Source organism: Staurois parvus, unplaced genomic scaffold, assembly GCF_062004578.1.
Source record: "Staurois parvus isolate SC_StPar_1 unplaced genomic scaffold, SC_StPar_1.0 ptg000635l, whole genome shotgun sequence".
Taxonomy (NCBI): Eukaryota; Metazoa; Chordata; class Amphibia; order Anura; family Ranidae; genus Staurois; species Staurois parvus.
The window spans coordinates 1,059,994-1,077,500 of NW_028318431.1; the positions used below are offsets into that span (position 1 = coordinate 1,059,994).

At 43.9% G+C, this 17,507-nt stretch overlaps 1 protein-coding gene across 3 annotated transcripts in view; it reads right to left on the minus strand.

Moving 5' to 3' along the window:
- Positions 1 to 17,507, minus strand: part of BLTP2 (bridge-like lipid transfer protein family member 2) — a 115,961-nt gene that overhangs the window by 48,490 nt on the left and 49,964 nt on the right. For all 3 annotated transcript variants that reach the window (XM_089693623.1, XM_089693622.1, XM_089693621.1), the window contains exons 15-17: positions 13,381 to 13,586; positions 7,099 to 8,191; positions 3,476 to 3,667 (exon numbers count right to left, since the gene is read on the minus strand). In XM_089693623.1, the coding sequence (XP_089549749.1) occupies positions 3,476 to 3,667; positions 7,099 to 8,191; positions 13,381 to 13,586 (1,491 nt within the window). The remainder of the gene's footprint in view (positions 1 to 3,475; positions 3,668 to 7,098; positions 8,192 to 13,380; positions 13,587 to 17,507) is intronic.

Here is a 17,507-nt window from a genome sequence, read left to right on the forward strand (position 1 = left end):
ACCTATCGCGTAGGAACAGTAGGTAGAGGGGCTTTGAGAGGTGGGGGGTGGGAGTTAGGGAGTTGGGTGAGGGCTAGGTAGTTGAGTGTGGGGTGGATTAGTGGTTTTGGGGTGGGAGGGCTGGGGTGATTGGGATGGAAAAGGCTGTGATGCTGTGACTGCGGGGGGTGGGTGGATGGGAGAGGTCATTAGGAGATTGCTGGGTGGCCAGAAAAGAACTTCTGTAGTGTTAAATTGGGGTGGTAGTATATAATGCATTGATGGGTGTGGACATATCAAAGGAATGTAGGTCAGCCAGTTATCAATTTGCAGCAGTGGGTAACCGTGGATAACAGTAGGAGGCTTTAGCAGTTGAGGACAATGTTGGGAGGGATGGAGGCTGATGTGGGTTAGGAGCGGTGGGGGTGGGGGAAGGAGCTGAAAAGACATGGGGCAGGGTCCCGGTGCAAGAAACTAAGAAAGGCCCCCATTCAGTCAAAACAGCATGGCAAAATGGGAGCATGACTAAAAATATGAAAGACTTGGAGAACCCTGGAAAACGTGCACCGCAGCGAACAATGGGCAAGGCCAGTGGAAGGGTCTTAAAGGAGGATTAAACAGAATCTGCGCCTGCAGTATACAATGAAAATATGAGTAGTACTTGTGAGCCACCAATTATAATAAGTATAGGTTCGCTGACATCCAACACATCCTCTATTTATGTGTCAATAAAATAAATCTAGCGCTCTTAAGGAAATGATGAGAAATTATAATAAACACAGTCCAGTGAAAACAGTGCTCCGTGGTTCCCAGTGCAAATGGTAGAAATTCACACTAACCAGAACGCGTATAAGTAATACGCATGTGTATATATATCCTGAAGACTCCCTTCTCCTCTCAGGTCTGGTCAGAGAATATAGCTGGGAAAGATGGAAATCCTACGCCCTCATGTGGTGAAAGAGTGGTCCTGCAGGTCTGGAAAGTGTCAATCTGGATGAGCCTCCCCCTTCACAGGAGCTGACACAGAGATCACTAGGGTTGCAGGGATTGAAGAAGCTCTTCACAGGAGACATAGGGAAGCACTCATAGTGTAGTAGGTAATGATTTTATTCAAAACACAGGTGCAAAATGAACATCACATAGCCAAGTATGAAAAACACACTGACCCTTTAAGAAATTAAGGTGGCCGCTGGGCCTCCTCGTGGCACCGGCGGCTTAGTGTCAACGGAACATATGTTCCCCCTCTGAAAAAGTGCGTGCGCACGAAACGCGTCAGGTGGAACCCAGGACGCCGTTGACACTAAGCCGCCGGTGCCACGAGGAGGCCCGGCGGCCACCTTAATTTCTTAAAGGGTCAGTGTGTTTTTCATACTTGGCTATGTGATGTTCATTTTGCACCTGTGTTTTGAATAAAATCATTACCTACTACACTATGAGTGCTTCCCTATGTCTCCTGTGAGGAGCTTCTTCAATCCCTGCAGCCCTAGTGATCTCTGTGTCAGCTCCTGTGAAGGGGGAGGCTCATCCAGATTGACACTTTCCAGACCTGCAGGACCACTCTTTCACCACATGAGGGCGTAGGATTTCCATCTTTCCCAGCTATATTCTCTGACCAGACCTGAGAGGAGAGGGGAGTCTTCAGGATATATATTCACATGCGTATTACTTATACGTGTTCTGGTTAGTGTGAATTTCTACCATTTGCACTGGGAACCACGGAGCACTGTTTTCACTGGACTGTGTTTATTATAATTTCTCATCATTTCCTTAAGAGCGCTGCATTTTGTTTATATATGAATTTTGGGACTTTTTATGCGTTTTCCTTTAATGTTCAGCTGCTGTAACTGTTGATGAGCGCTTACTATATATTTAATTATCCTCTAATAAAATAAATCTAAATAATGTCGCGCTCCTAATTCAGCAAATAAATAAAAAGAATTAGTGTACCCGTACAATTGAAAAATATAATCTTCTTTATTTGATATTTTCTTTTTTTTTTTTTTCCTTTATTTGATTATATTTTTCAATTGTACGGGTACACTAATTCATTATTTTATTTATTTGCTGGATTAGGAGTGCGACATTATTTAGATTTATATTTGCAGTATACAATGCACACATATACCACAGTCCTCATGCCCCTATTACTAAGGAGCACTCTAGAGGATGTACGGTGGCACTCTGGAGGTACTAAGTTATTACTTAGTCCCCCCCTATGTCCTGCTCCTCCAGCACCCTCTAAAGTCCATGCTCCCTTATGTTGTCCTGCTCCTCCAAAGTGTCCACTTATATCCTCCTCCTCCTTAGTGACCCCTTTCACATGCCTTTTGTCACTCGTAGTAGAAAAAAAAATTCTACTCTGCACCTGCGACTCTGAACTGCACATGCGCAGTTCTGGAGCCAGACGATTAGAGAACGGTCTGGCTCTGCCTCTACTCGTGCGGAGGGACGTGTTAATATAAGTCACACCCCGCTGCCCGATCCAAGGCCAAGCCTGGTAGTTCTGTAATCATCTGGCTCAGGAACTGTGCATGCGCAGTTCAGAGTCAGAGTCGCAGTCGCGGAGAAGCCAAGAAGCAGCAAAGAAGAGGTGAAACCAGGCGGAAGGAGACTGGCAAGGCACCAAAGGTGACACTTCGCGAGAGGGGAGGGGGAGGCAGGAACGGCTTCAAGCAGAAGTGGCGGGAGAGAAATGTGTTTACATTTCAGCTGTCAGCAAGGGAATCCCGCTGACAGCTGAAATGCCATTGGTTGTTAAGGACGCGCTCCTTAACAACCAACAATTGCTGGAATTCTTTTGTTTACATTTCAGCTGTCAGCGAAGGAATACCGCTTACAGCTGAAAAAAGCAAACCTGAAGGTATCGGTTTCAGGTATCGGTGCATTTGCACGAGTTCCAACACTCATGTAGATGCCTAGTATCTGCATTAATACCGGTATCAGTGCATCCCTACAGAAAAGCTCTGCTATAGCCAGCATGACAAACATGGCATACATAAACCAGAAAGCCAGTGCAGCTCATAGTTCATCAGTGTTTTAGTATAAGACGTTTCTTTGTATGCTGAGGAGATGCATTGGGCACTAGGTGTAATAAAGAGGCATGAAGCACTGCATGCAAAAGGAAAGTACAAATTAACCTTGGGTTGCTAAAGATACAGTGAAACATGCAAAGGGATATGGAGAAAGTCAACATATCACCCAAGTGTGAGGTCTGGCCAAAAAAAACCTTCAACACATGGTAGTGCAAAGAAAATAAGTGGAAGTGCAGGATTTGTCATTGATAGTAAGTGATTCTGTGTTTGGGAGAGATTTTTGCCCATTTTTACAGACAGACTGGAATCAGGTTGTTCAGGTAAGATAAAACAAGAACATTAAACATTGCCAAACACGGTCAACTGGATTGATGTAAATTTATTGACTGGTGATTACCAACATATACCATTGACTGCTACATTAGTAAACTGAAAAAATCCAGATTCTGGAAACAAATACTCACAGTGAAAGTCATAGAAGAATTTGAGGGGTGGCATGTTCCTCTCTACAACTGAATCACCCCATGGAGCTCCCAAGTGAACGACTTGTTTTCTTCGGGCACTGGCTTGTCCACTTTGTTCAGCCCCAAGCAGTCTGCCAGAAAGATGCCAATCTCGGATTTCAAAGAGATATCGAGGGTAGTCCCGAATTCGCACTAAAACCCATGGATATATAAATTCATATCAATAGCCAGTTACAAAGGAATTTTTTAAACCTATTTTTACTTCCCTTAGGGCTTGTTCACACCATATGTGCATGAAAAGTGATAGAAACTGACGTGCAGATTTCACTTGCAGAGACATCAGTTTTCATGTGCACTGCAATGAGTTTTATACACATTGCAGATGCCTTTGTAGAAAAAATCTATATGTGATACCAGCATTGTGGTGTGATCATGGAACATAGAAAGCAGTTGATTTTGTTGTGCCCCTGCAGAAAGTGTGCAGAAAAACTGATGTCTCTGCACCATGGTGTGAACAAGCCCTTACACAAAATGGAAAAGAAGTGTGTGTAAGGAACAAAAATAACAAAGAAGGCTAAGTTTCTATAAAGTGTTCTTATGAATTTTAGGTGTTCACAACTGATGTCACTAATCAAGTACACATGGACTAGGTACAACAAGGCTTTGCAATGCACTTGTAAAAATCCTTTGGTAAGCCTTGTTAAAGCCTTTAAAAAAACAAAAAAAACCCTTTAGTTACAGTATAGATAAACAGACAGCTAACTTGCGGTGTTGATTGTCAGTTTAACTTGTTTAGTGTGGCTATATTACCACTTAAGATCTGTGTGTCATCTCTCAACAAAGCCTTAAAGTGTATACAGTGGATATAAAAAGTCTACACACCCCTGTTAAAATGTCAGGTTTCTGGGATGTAAAAAAATTAGACAAAGATAAATAATTTCAGAACTTTTTCCACCTTTAATGTGAACTATAAACTGTACAACTCAGTTGAACAACAAATCTTTTAGATGGAGGGAAGTAAAGATAAAAAAAACTAAAATAACATGGTTGCATAAGTGTGCACACCCTCTTTTAACTGGGGATGTAGCTGTGTTCAGAATTAAGCAATCACATTCAAAGTCATGTTAAATAGGAGTCAGAACACACCTGCCATCATTTAAAGTGCCTCTGATTAACCCCAAATAAAGTTCAGCTGTTCTGGTAGGTCTTTTCCAAAATTTTCTTAGTCATATCCTACAGCAAAAGCTATGGTCCGCAAAGTGCTTCCAAAGCATCAGAGGAATCTCGTTGTTAACCCCTTGGCGACAGCGCCTTCCGGCCCTTTAAGGGTTTCAGAAGTCGGGAGGCGGGGTGGGGTTTTAGGGTCATGTGACTGCCGTGATTCGCTGTCACGTGATCGGGAAAGGTCCACATTGCAAGAGGAGATCGGGACCTTTCCGTGAGTACCGGACATGTGTGCTGGGAGCAAGCAGGGCACGCGCTCTCAGCACATATGTTTTTCTTAATTGCACGCAAAAGTGCAGCTGCTCGGCGTCAATACCCAGACGCCGGGAGGCCGCACGCAGTCATCTTCAAGTGGAGAAGATATGGCGCAACAGTGACCTTACCAAGAACTGGACGTTCCTCCCCAATTGATGAAAAGACAAGAAGGCGACTGGTCTGGGAGGCTGCCAAGAGGCCTACAGCAACTTTAAAGAAGCTGCAGGAATATCTGGCAAGTACTGCCTGTGTGGTTGATGTGACAACAAGCTCCCGTTTTCTTCTTACGAAGAAAAACATCCAAGCCCGGCTAAATTTTGCAAAAACACATCTGAAGTCTCCCAAAAGCATGTGGAAATGTGTTACGGTGTGATGAAACCAAGGTTGAACCTTTTGGCCTTAATTCCAAAAGATATGTTTGGTGCAAAAACAACACTGCACATCACCAAAAGAACACCATACCCACAGTGAAGCATGGTGGTGGCAGCATTATGCTTTGGGGCTGTTTTTCTTCAGCTGGAACTGGGACCTTACTCAAGGTAGAGGGAATTATGAACAGTTCCAAATACCAGTCAATATTGGCACAAAACCTTCAGGTTTCGGCTAAAAAGCTGAACATGAATAGGAACTTCATCTTTCAGCATGACAAGGACCCAAAGCATACATCCAAATCAACAAAGGAATGGCTTCACCAGAAGAAGATTAAAGTTTTGGAATGGCCCAGCCAGAGCCCAGACCTGAATCTGATCGAAAATCTGTGGGGTGATGTGAAGAGGGCTGTGCACAGGAGATGCCCTCGCTATCTGACAGATTTGGAGTGTTTTTGCAAGGAAGAGTGGGCAAATATTACCAAGTCAAGATGTGCCATGCTGATAGACTCATACCCAAAAAGACTGAGTACTGGAATAAAATCAAAAGGTGCTTCAACAAAGTATTAGTTTAAGGGTGTGCACACTTATGCAACCATATTATTTTAGCTTTTTATTTTTACTTCCCTCCACCTAAAAGATTTCAGTTTGTTGTTTAACTGAGTTGTACAGTTTATAGACTACATTAAAGGTGGAAAAAGTTCTGAAGTGATTTATCTTTGTCTCATTTTTTTACATCACAGAAACCTGACATTTTAATGGGTCTGCAGGCTTTTTATATCCACTGTATATTGACACAAAAACTAATTTTGTTCTTTTTTAATTTTGGATACATCAAGGAAGGGATAAAACCCCATTTGAATATTTGAACTCCTATTGCTGTCAGTGTCCCCGCTGGATTAATCTGTCCTCGGACCATTATCCCTGGGATGGAAACTGAAGGGAAATCAGCCTAACAGTACAGATACAGCAAAATAAACTGATACAGAGAAGGGAGTTGAGCAAGTAAAGAGCTTGTAGGATTACCTATTACTAGTAGAGAATTTCCTTACAGAGCCCAAGGCAACATTAAATAAAATACAGTCCTGGTATCAGACAATACTGTGATCTACCACTTGGAAAGACATATGAAACAAACCTTCATTCCTAGCAGAAGTCCACAGTTTATAGTGGAATACTGTGGTCACAATCTTAGCAATCCATATTTAGAAATAAAGCAGTAAATCTCAAGGCAGTGAGCCACTCAAATTTCATGCCCAGCCATTACCCAAATGTATCTCCAAACTTTCTTTTTCACCTTTGAAATGAAGTGTTCCAGAATTAGTTTGTTTTTCTCACACCCACCTCCCTTCCCTGCAGTACACACACTTATTTTCTAAAACAATATCAATTACTTTTTTTTTTTTTTAGGTATCTTCGGTTTGGTAGCGCCTCTTCCTCAAATGGTGGGTGCTCCAGAATTCTGCAAACAGTGCTGTCGTATCATTACATAGTGACATGGCACTGATTTTGGCAGCAATCTCCTGTGAGCCCAGACCGGTGGGAAGACATTTCCCCAGGGGTGGTTCCTTGATGCTCATAGGATATGGGTTGAATGATGCCGACCATTATTAAAGCCAGAAGATAAGCAGCATAGAGCGATTTGTTTTCAGGGAACAGCACCAGATATAGGGTGAGTAAAGCAGTGAGGGAAGCTTTATTACTTTGTTTTCACATGTGCTGGGCAATTATTAAATAAAAACTCAAGCTGAAGAGCAGCTTTAGGGTAACACTTACCATAAAATGTTTTCAGAGAGCACTTCATCATGCGACACCACTGAATTACTAAAGACAAGCCCTCGGAGGGAAAAGGGCTGATACTGTCAATGTCTCTCATATTCTCCAGCACCTTGTCTGGTCCATGAAGAGACTCATCAGCCAAGGCTACTATTTCCAAATCAGACATGGTCCAGGTGAGCAAAGACTTCCTCATGGGGGTGTTGCTGTAAAGGCGATGGGAGCGCTGGATGTAAATCTCAATGTTTTTCTTCTCCAGCGATGAATAAAGTTCCTCAATTTTCCTGGCTGGTAGCAATTCTCCATGTTGTTTTCGGAGAGCAGTCACCTTGTCATCAAGTAGCCGTAACCTCTTGGCACTTTCTTTACTTTCATCCTTCATCAACTCATAATTGTCCCTCAGTTTAACCTCAAATATATCATCCAAGAACGCAAAAGAAAACTGTTTAACTCTGAACACCAGATCGGGTGGTAAAGGTTCAGGCCCAGTCCGAGGTGAGCGATGGAGTCCTTTAAGCCACTTCTGCACCCCTATGGCCTCATCAAGTATGGAAGAGAAGTCATAGCGATGTGGGAATTCCATGGAAACGCTGTTAAGAGCCAGAACCCAGGCTCGATTCCTTTCTGTAAGAAGTGTGTTGAAATGACTGCGATGTAGCAGCATGTCTTCCAGTTCAGGTAGTCTTTGTGCATCAATGTCTTTAAAAAGAAATATGTTGTGCCCATCCGCATTGACTATGATCTCAGGAGAGCGCAGCTGAAGAGAGCCTCCATGTTGACTAAGCCAGATGTTCTGAGCCATGAACAGAAAATAGTTGTCCTTAGTAACAGTGGCTCTTAGTTTCACAGAGCTCAAATCCACAGTAATCTGAAGTCCCTTTCGATGGATTCCCGGGCTCCCTGCAACTGAAGTCTGACCTTGTGTGGGTGAAGAAGCTCCAGAGTCAGTTCTAACTGGCTCCACAGGTTGGGTTCCTTTGGCTAAGGTTGTCAACAGTAGATCCCTGCAATGTAGAGTGGACAGTGTGTGCTGATACAAGTACATGTGATCCCAGGGACTCCAGTGTAGAAGCAGCTCCTCACCACATTGCACCTGTAAACAAGAGAGATGAATATTTTTATTTTTTTAAGGTCTTTTTATTTTTTCAATGAGAAGAGAAACCTGAGCAAACATTGCTAAAATACAAGCAGTGTACAATATAATGAAAAAACGTCCATACAGTATATTGACATAGTATAAGAAAAGGACTGTGGGTTAAGGAAGTGTGTCAAAACATACACATGCAATACTATAAGTATAAGTAAGAAACATAGAACCTCTGGCCATTCAGGTGAAGAACAACCTTACAGAGAGATGGATACTTACACCAAGAGCAGCATCTGGGTATCCCATATACTACAGACCTTACACAGTAGTTTTTTTTTATTATACTGAACTTTTTATTTAAAAAGTTGCAAAAGAACACAAAGTGACAGGTGAGTAAAGGTATCATTGAAGTCCAAAATATTGTTATGATAATGCAGATGTACAGGTTGCAACCCTATGTACAATACAGAAAACAACTAAACTAATAAAACTATGACTAGAAACAAATATTTTCACTGTATACGATCATCATATTTGATCAATAAAAGTACAGAAAAAGAAATTGAGTTGCTACGGTGCTCAAAACTTTGCATACTCTGGCAGAAATCATGAAATTTTGGCATTTATATTGAAAATGATTGATCATGCCAAAAAAACTGTCTTTATTTAAGGATAGTCATCATATGAAGCCATTTATCATCACATAGTTGTTAGGCTCCTTTTCAAATCTTGATAACAGAAATCACCCAAATGGCCCTGATCAAATATTTATATACATTGGAATGATTGACCTTGGTACAGAAGCAGAAGGTGACACACACGGGTTAAAATGGCAATTAAAGGTTAATTTCCCACATCTGTGGCATTTAAAATTGCAATTAGTGTCCTTGTAGTCAATGAGTTTGTTAGCTCTCACGTGGATGCACTGAGCAGGGTAGATACTGAGCCATGGGGAGCAGAAAAGAACTTTCAAAAGACCTGTGTGATAAGGTAATGGAACTTTATAATGATAGAAAAGAATTTAAAAATATATCCAAGGCCTTGAATATGCCAGTCAGAAATGTTATTAAAAAGTGTAAAGTTCAGGAATCTCTTGATAGCAAGCCAAGGTCTGGTAGATCAAAAAAGACTGCAGCCACAACTGCCGGAAGAATAGTTTGGGATACAAAGAAAAACCCACAGGTAACCTCAGGAGAAATATAGGCTGCTCAAGGAGCACAATACGACAATACTTGCACAACAATGAGCTGCATGGTTGAGTTGCCAGAAAGAAGCCTTTGCTGCGCTACCACAAAAAAGACTTGTTACAATATGCCCAACAACACCTTGACATGCCTCCCTGGGCTTTTCTGTGGCATTGGCGCAGTAAAGGCTTCTTCCTGGCAACTCAACCAGGCAGCTCATTTTGATCAGGGCCATTTGGGTGATTTTGGCTGTCATTTTGATTTAAAAAGGAGCCAAATGGCTTCATATGGCCACGATCCTTACAGACAGTTTTTTGGCATGATCAGTCATATTTTCAATATCAACACCAACATTTCACGTTTGCTGCAAAAGGTATGCAAACTTTTGAACACAACTATACGTATGTTCTGATTACACACAGAAGGAATTGGGGCTCAAATAATTCCCCAGATCTAGAAGTTAGGAACATGGAAGAAAGGTGTCACAGGTATCAACAGAATTCAGTCACTCTCACCAACTTTTTTCAAACTTTGAGGGGCAACCTCTTGCCTCATATGTCAATTTATGAAGCAGAAGCATCTGATCAATTAGCTTCCTTCAAACACAAAGGCAGAAAAAGTCAGTGCATTTTCACTGAAGGGCCACAGTTTTCCTTACATAGTACAGAAGTAGACACATCTCTGTGTTTCTCCTGAGGCTAGTCCGGGTGTCGGCAACCCGCGGCTCCAGAGCCGCATGCGGCTCTTTTTCATCTTTGCTGCAGCTCCGGAGCACACTGCCCACCAGGTGGTCGGCAAGCCGCAGATCGCGAGCCACATGCGGCTCTTCTGTGTGCCGGGCGCCCGCTCCCCTCCCTCCTCAAAAATCCGGCCCGCGGAGCGTGGAACATTGGCTGTCAGGATGTAGGTGGGGCAGCCAGGATGTAGGCGGGGCAGAGTGACGAACTCCTCTCTCAGTCCGCCCTGAAGACCAGAACGGCGCGGGAACACAGCGAGAGGAACGCGCGGAGCAAAGGTAAGTGAATTGAGACAATATGGGGGATGAATTACTATGTGGGGGATGAATTACTGTGTGGGGGATGAATTACTATGTGGGGGATGAATTACTATGTGGGGGATGAATTACTATGGGGGATGAATTACTATGGGGAATGAATTACTATGTGGGGGATGAATTACTATGGGGGAAGAATTACTATATGGGGGATGAATTACTATGGGGGAAGAATTACTATATGGGGGATGAATTACTATGGGGGAAGAATTACTATATGGGGGATGAATTACTATATGGGGGATGAATTACTATGGGGGATGAATTACTATGGGGGATGAATTACTATGTGGGGGATGAATTACTATATGGGGGATGAATTACTATATGGGGGATGAATTACTATGGGGGAAGAATTACTATATGGGGGATGAATTACTATGGGGGAAGAATTACTATATGGGGGATGAATTACTATGGGGGATGAATTACTATGTGGGGGATGAATTACTATGGGGGATGAATTACTATATGGGGGATGAATTACTATATGGGGGATGAATTACTATGGGGGATGAATTACTATATGGGGGATGAATTACTATGGGGGATGAATTACTATATGGGGGATGTATTTTCAGTTTTAAAAATGTGGCTGTCAAAATAAATTTCAATCGTGGTTTTGGCGAGATTTGGCTCAGTTGAAAAAAAAGGTTGCCCACCACTGACCTAAGGCTATGATTGTGATTATGAAGATACACTGTGGCCCTGATTAACCCTTTGCTTACTGGGCCCTTAAACCCCCTTCATGACCAGAGTGCTTTTTGCAATATATGCAGTGTCGGATTTGTTATAAATGTTGCAATGGTTTTGCGGCTCCCAGTCTTTTTTTTCCCTTCGGAAACGGGTCCAAGTGGCTCTTTATGTCTTAAAGGTTGCAGACCCCTGGGCTAGTCACTTCATTTATATGTAAGGGTTTACAAACACTTTAAGGCTGTGGGTGGTCCCTCAGAGTCATCATGTACAATGCTGGGTTATTAAGTCTGCCTTGTATGTGCAGAGAAGAGTGTGTAACCTCGGCTGTGTGCAGCTTATTGAGGAGGCAGCAGTGACCCAGTTGAAAAGATGGAAGAATATTTCTCTTTATTCTGGCACCCCTAGACATAACCAAGTATCAACCCTTTTGCTGCCACCAGCATATGTCATACATCGGCAGTGGGGAGGGGGGGTTGAATACATACCAGCCGGGAATGCGCACGAATCAGACAATCCATCTGTTGGCTGTCAGGCAGAGACAATACAACTGTACAGTTGCCCGATTGCTTTCAGATACCCCCAGTAGTGCCTTGCTCCATTAGCATCAGTAGAAGGCAGGTGAGACATCAGAGATCCAATAGATCCCGGATGTCTCATTAAAGAGAACCTGTCATAGCAAAATGCCATCACATAATAATGCCATCACAAAATAAAGTTACCGTATTTGCCGGCGTATAAGACGACTTTTTTGCCCTGAAAAACATGCCTCCAAGTGGGGGGGTCGTCTTATACGCCGGGTGCACTTCAGTTGGGATAGACATAGCTGCCATAGTGGCCTTCCAATACTCGCCCGGTGCCCATAGTGGCCTCCCGATGCCCGCCCACCTCATTCTACATACCATCCAGTATCGCACGGTATCCAGTGCGGCCGCGGTGGGTCATCAGCGTGGCTGCGGCAAGCATCAGCAGCGATACAGGGGTGCCAGCCTTTTTGGCGTGACCGGCCCGTTCTGCTCGGCGGGAAGCAGCGGCGCTCCGGCCCGCCCCTTGTCTACGCAGAGCTTGCGCACTAGTGCCAATTACAGGGAGATGCAGCTTTAGTGAATTAGCCTCTGGCATTTACTATTGGCTGGTATAATACAGGATGGGTAGGGGTCTTAGCCACTCTCACACTATTTATGAACATTCCTTTGGGAGCTCAGCAAGGTCTGACGAAGGGGGCGTGTCCCCAGAAACATGTTACCTATCCCGTGGTTTTGCTGATCCAATGTTTATACTCTTGATGTGCCTGTCATACTCCTATGTTTGTGAGTATCATTTTTATCTCTGATTTACGGATCTATTAAAAAGGTTTTACACGAGGAGGTGGCGCCCGCTGTTTTTCTTCTTGCCTTCTACAGTGTGTTGCCAGAGTCCCTCTGGATTGTGGGCTGCCTGCCTGTGTTCCTGAGAAGCATCTACCCGTCCATAGGAAGAGGGGGTTGTCTTATACGGCGAGTATATAACAAACTCTATATTTTGAGTGGAAATGTTGGGGGTCGTCTTATACGCCCAGTCGTCTTATACGCCAGCAAATACGGTAAGTGACAAGAAAAAGTATATAACGTAAATTAACACCCAAACACTTGAAATATGCTCAGATCAGAAGGATGCAATTAATCCTAAACATATTATTTAATGTGTTAAATACATATTTCATTGTATAATTTCTAATTAAAGCAGACCTCCAACCTTTCAGCAAAGTCAGCTTACTGACTGAAAACAAAGTACTACAAATCTGTGCATCAGCTGACATAATCAAAGCTACAAACTCCCTGTGTGGTCCATATCTTATCTCAACAGTTGTTAAGCAGCTAGACAGTCATTGTAGTAGCTAACCCAGCCTGCCTCTGGTGGCTAATAAATACATCTTCAGATTTCATTCAATACCAAAAATTTGAAAGAACAGGCATGTAGAAAATGTGACAGTCTCATTAAAATGAATGTAAACATTGCAATAATAGCTCAAAATATGTGCTAGCTGGAAATAACCTTTACTTCCCCTTTAAACACTAACTTAGATATAAATTAAATCTGAAATTATTGATTGTATATGTCAATATCCATGTAGTTACAGATGTGATACCTACCTTATTTTTTTTTACATATTGCCACTACCGACAACTGTACATAAAAATATATAAGAACACACTACACATTGGTAGTGAAAACATACAAGTTCCACCCTGACCCACTTGGGTAATAGGTAGAGCTCAGCCTACCTCTAATGCTTGAATAGTAGTGTAATAAGACATGGACATGATGGAGAAGTAGAGCAGTGGTTCACTAATGTCCAGGGATTTGCAGCATGGTTCCATCTTCTCAGTGATGGATTTCAGCAGGGATAAGGCCACGCCTTGCAGGCTCAGACTGCAGCTCTCCGCACTTCCCACCTGAGTAAGCAGGTCTATTCTCACTTGAGAGGCACCTTTAATAATGCAAAACAGAAAAGTCATACAACCACATGACAGCAGTCAATGAGAGAGAAAGAGAGGGGGGAGAGTGCAGGGGAGAGGGAGAGAGAGAGGGGCGGAGAGAGAGGGAGGAAGAGAGAGGGAGAGGGAGGAAGAGAGAGGGAGAGGGAGGAAGAGGGAGGGAGAGGGAGGAAGAGAGAGGGAGGAAGAGAGAGGGAGGGGGAGGAAGAGAGAGGGAGGGGGAGGAAGAGAGAGGGAGGGGGAGGAAGAGAGAGGGAGGAAAAGAGAGGGAGGGAGGAAGAGAGAGGGAGGAAGGAAGAGAGAGGGAGGAAGGAAGAGAGAGGGAGGAAGGAAGAGAGAGGGAGGAAGGAAGAGAGAGGGAGGAAGGAAGAGAGAGGGAGGAAGGAAGAGAGAGGGAGGAAGGAAGAGAGAGGGAGGAAGAAAGAGAGAGCGGGAAGGAGAGGGAGGGAGAAGGAGAGAGAAAGAAAGGGAGAGAAAGAGGGGGGAGAGAGAGAGGGAGGGGGAGGTAGAGAGAGGGAGGGAGGGATGACAGAGAGGGAGGGAGAGGGAGAGAGAGGGAGGGAGAGGGAGAGAGAGGGAGGGAGAGGGAGAGAGAGGGAGGAAGAGAGAGGGAGAGGGAGGAAGAGAGAGGGAGAGGGAGGAAGAGAGAGGGAGAGGGAGGAAGAGAGAGGGAGAGGGAGGAAGAGAGAGGGAGGAAGAGAGAGGGAGGAAGAGAGAGGGAGCGGGAAGGAGAGAGAGGGAGAAGGAGAGAGAAAGAAAGGGAGAGAGAGAGAGGGGGGAGAGAGAGGGAGGGGGAGAGAGAGGGAGGGATGGCAGAGAGGGAGGGAGGGAGAGGGAGGAGGAGGGAGAGAGAGGGAGGAGGAGGGAGAGAGAGGGAGGAGGAGGGAGAGAGAGGGAGGAGGAGGGAGAGAGAGGGAGGAGGAGGGAGAGAGAGGGAGGAGGGAGAGAGAGGGAGAGAGGGGGGAGCGGGGAGAGAGGGGGGAGCGGAGAGGGAGAGGAAAGGGAGAGGAAAGTGAGAGGGAAAGGGAGAGGGAAAGGGAAACGGAAAGGGAGAGGGAAAGGGAGAGGGAAAGGGAGAGGGAAAGGGAGAGGGAAAGGGAGAGGGAAAGGGAGAGGGAGAGGGAAAGGGAGAGGGAAAGGGAGAGGGAAAGGGAGAGGGAGAGGGAAAGGGAGAGGGAGAGGGAAAGGGAGAGGGAAAGGGAGAGGGAAAGGGAGAGGGAAAGGGAGAGGGAAAGGGAGAGGGAGGGATGACAGAGAGGGAGGGAGGGAGAGAGAGGGAGGGGGAGAGAGAGGGAGGAGGAGGGAGAGAGAGGGAGGGGAGAGAGAGGGAGAGAGAGGGGGATCGGGAAAGTGAGAGGGAAAGGGAGCGGGAAAGGGAGAGGGAAAGGGAGAGGGAGTGGGAGCGTGTGTCTTTGCTTGAAGAGACCCTGTTATTAACTTAAGAAATGCAGGTCAAAGCACAGAAAAATCAAGAATGTTAACTGCATTTTTAATTTCCACAAATTATTTTTTATTCAAATTGCAATGTGATTTGAACGTGCTGGAAAAAAAACTGGGGGTTTGTCTGTAAAATCGTTTTCTTTAAGTATATGACAGAATAAAGTTATGGTTAAGCTGCCACTTTTAGGTGATTGGACAGTGGCAATAAAAGACAGGATTCTCCACCCAGCCTCACTTTGATGCAAGCCATGGGCAACACAGGAGGAAGGGTGTAATCCCTGTGTTATGTGACATACTCCAAGGAAAAAAAAAAAAATTTACAGGTAAACCCAAATGCTAATTTTCTTAACGAACATTACAGGACACAGGGCCCTGTGTCAATTGCGAGATGTCTTTTTCAACTGCCCTAGTTAGGAATTTCAGTCAGTTACCCTAGAAAGATATGTGGCTGTGTACTCTGCAGACAGTAGATCCAAAAGGGTTAAACACCAAGGTCCTTAGAGGGTTAAAACACAACGATGTATCTTCCTTTTTTACATGTTTGATAGTACTGCTGTTTTAATGTACATCATTCCATTACCTTGACTATTTTACATTGCCTCTCTATATCAGCAGTACAATGGCTTGATTCATTTGTATATACAGGTGAAACTCGAAAAATTAGAATATCGTGCAAAAGTTCATTTATTTCAGTAATGCAACTTAAAAGGTGAAACTAATATATGAGATAGACTCATTACATGTAAAGCAAGATAGTTCAAGCCGTGATTTGTCATAATTGTGATTATGGTTTACAGCTCATGAAAACTCCAAATCCACAATCTCAGAAAATTAGATTACATGCAATCAATAAAACAAGGATTGTACATAGAACAATATCGGACCTCTGAAAAGTATAAGCATGCATATGTACTCAGTACTTGGTTTGGGTCCCTTTTGCAGCAATTACTGCCTCAATGCGGCGTGGCATGGAAGCTATCAGCCTGTGGCACTGCTGAGGTGTTATGGAAGACCAGGATGCTTCAATAGCGGCCTTCAGCTCTTCTACATTGTTCGGTCTCATGTCTCTCATCTTTCTCTTGGCAATGTCCTATAGAGTGTCCATGGGGTTCAGATCAGGCGAGTTTGCTGGCCAATCAAGCACAGTAATCCCACGGTCATTGAACCAGGTTTTGGTGCTTTTGGCAGTGTGGGCAGGTGCCAAGTCCTGCTGGAAAATGAAGTCAGCATCCCCATAAAGCTCATCTGCGGAAGGAAGCATGAAGTGCTCCAAAATCTCCTCTTAGACGGCTGCGTTAACCCTGGACTTAATGAAGCACAGTGGACCAACACCAGCAGATGACATGGCTCTCCAAATCAACACAGACTGTGGAAACTTCACACTGGACTTCAAGCATCTTGCAGTGTGTGCCTCTCCATTCTTTCTCCGTACTCTGGGTCCTTGGTTTCCAAATGAAATGCAAAAGTTGCTCTCATCAGAAAAAAGAGGACTTTGGACCACTGAGCAACAGACCAGGTCTGTTTTTCTTTAGCCCAGGTAAGACGCTTCTGATGTTGTTTGTTGTTCAGGAGCGGCTTCACAAGAGGAATACAACATTTGAAGTCCATGTCCAGGATCCGTCTGTGTGTGGTGGCTCTTGATGAACTGACTCCAGACTCAGTCCACTCCTTGTGAAAGTCCCCAACACTTTTGAATGGCCTTTTCCTGACAATCCTCTCCAGGCTGCGGTCATCCCTGCTGCTTGTGCACCTTTTTCTTCCACATTTTTCCCTTCCACATAACTTTCTATTAATGTGCTTTGATACAGCACTTTGGGAACATCCAACTTCTTTTGCAATTACCTGTTGAGGCTTTCCCTCCTTATGGAGGGTGTCAATGATGGTTTTCTGCACAACTGTCAGGTCAGCAGTCTTTCACATGATTGTGATTCCTACTGAACCAGACTGAGAGACCATTTAAAGGCTCAGGAACCCTTTGCAGGTGTTATGGCTTAATTAGCTGATTAGAGCGGGACACTTTGAGCCTAGAATATTGCACCTTTTCACAATATTCTAATTTTCTGAGATTGTGGATTTGGGGTTTTCATGAGCTGTAAGCCATAATCATCACAATTATGACAAATTACGGCTTGAACTATCTTGCTTTGCATGCATTGAGTCTATCTCATATATTAGTTTCACCTTTTAAGTTGCATTACTGAAATAAATGAACTTTTGCACGATATTCTAATTTTTCGAGTTTCACCTGTATATTTTGTATTAGCACTTTAGGTGGATGGCTCTTTGCTAGGAGAATTCGAACTGTGTAACCTGATCAGTATAACTTGTGCACCTGCTAATGACACTTTATTTACTTTCTTTGACAGACACAGAATACAGAGCCCAGTAACCAAGACAAAGAGGGCATGATGAATGGGAATTCTATTCCCTGGTTGTTTGGATGAATGAGCACAACCAATGACACTTTCTGGTTG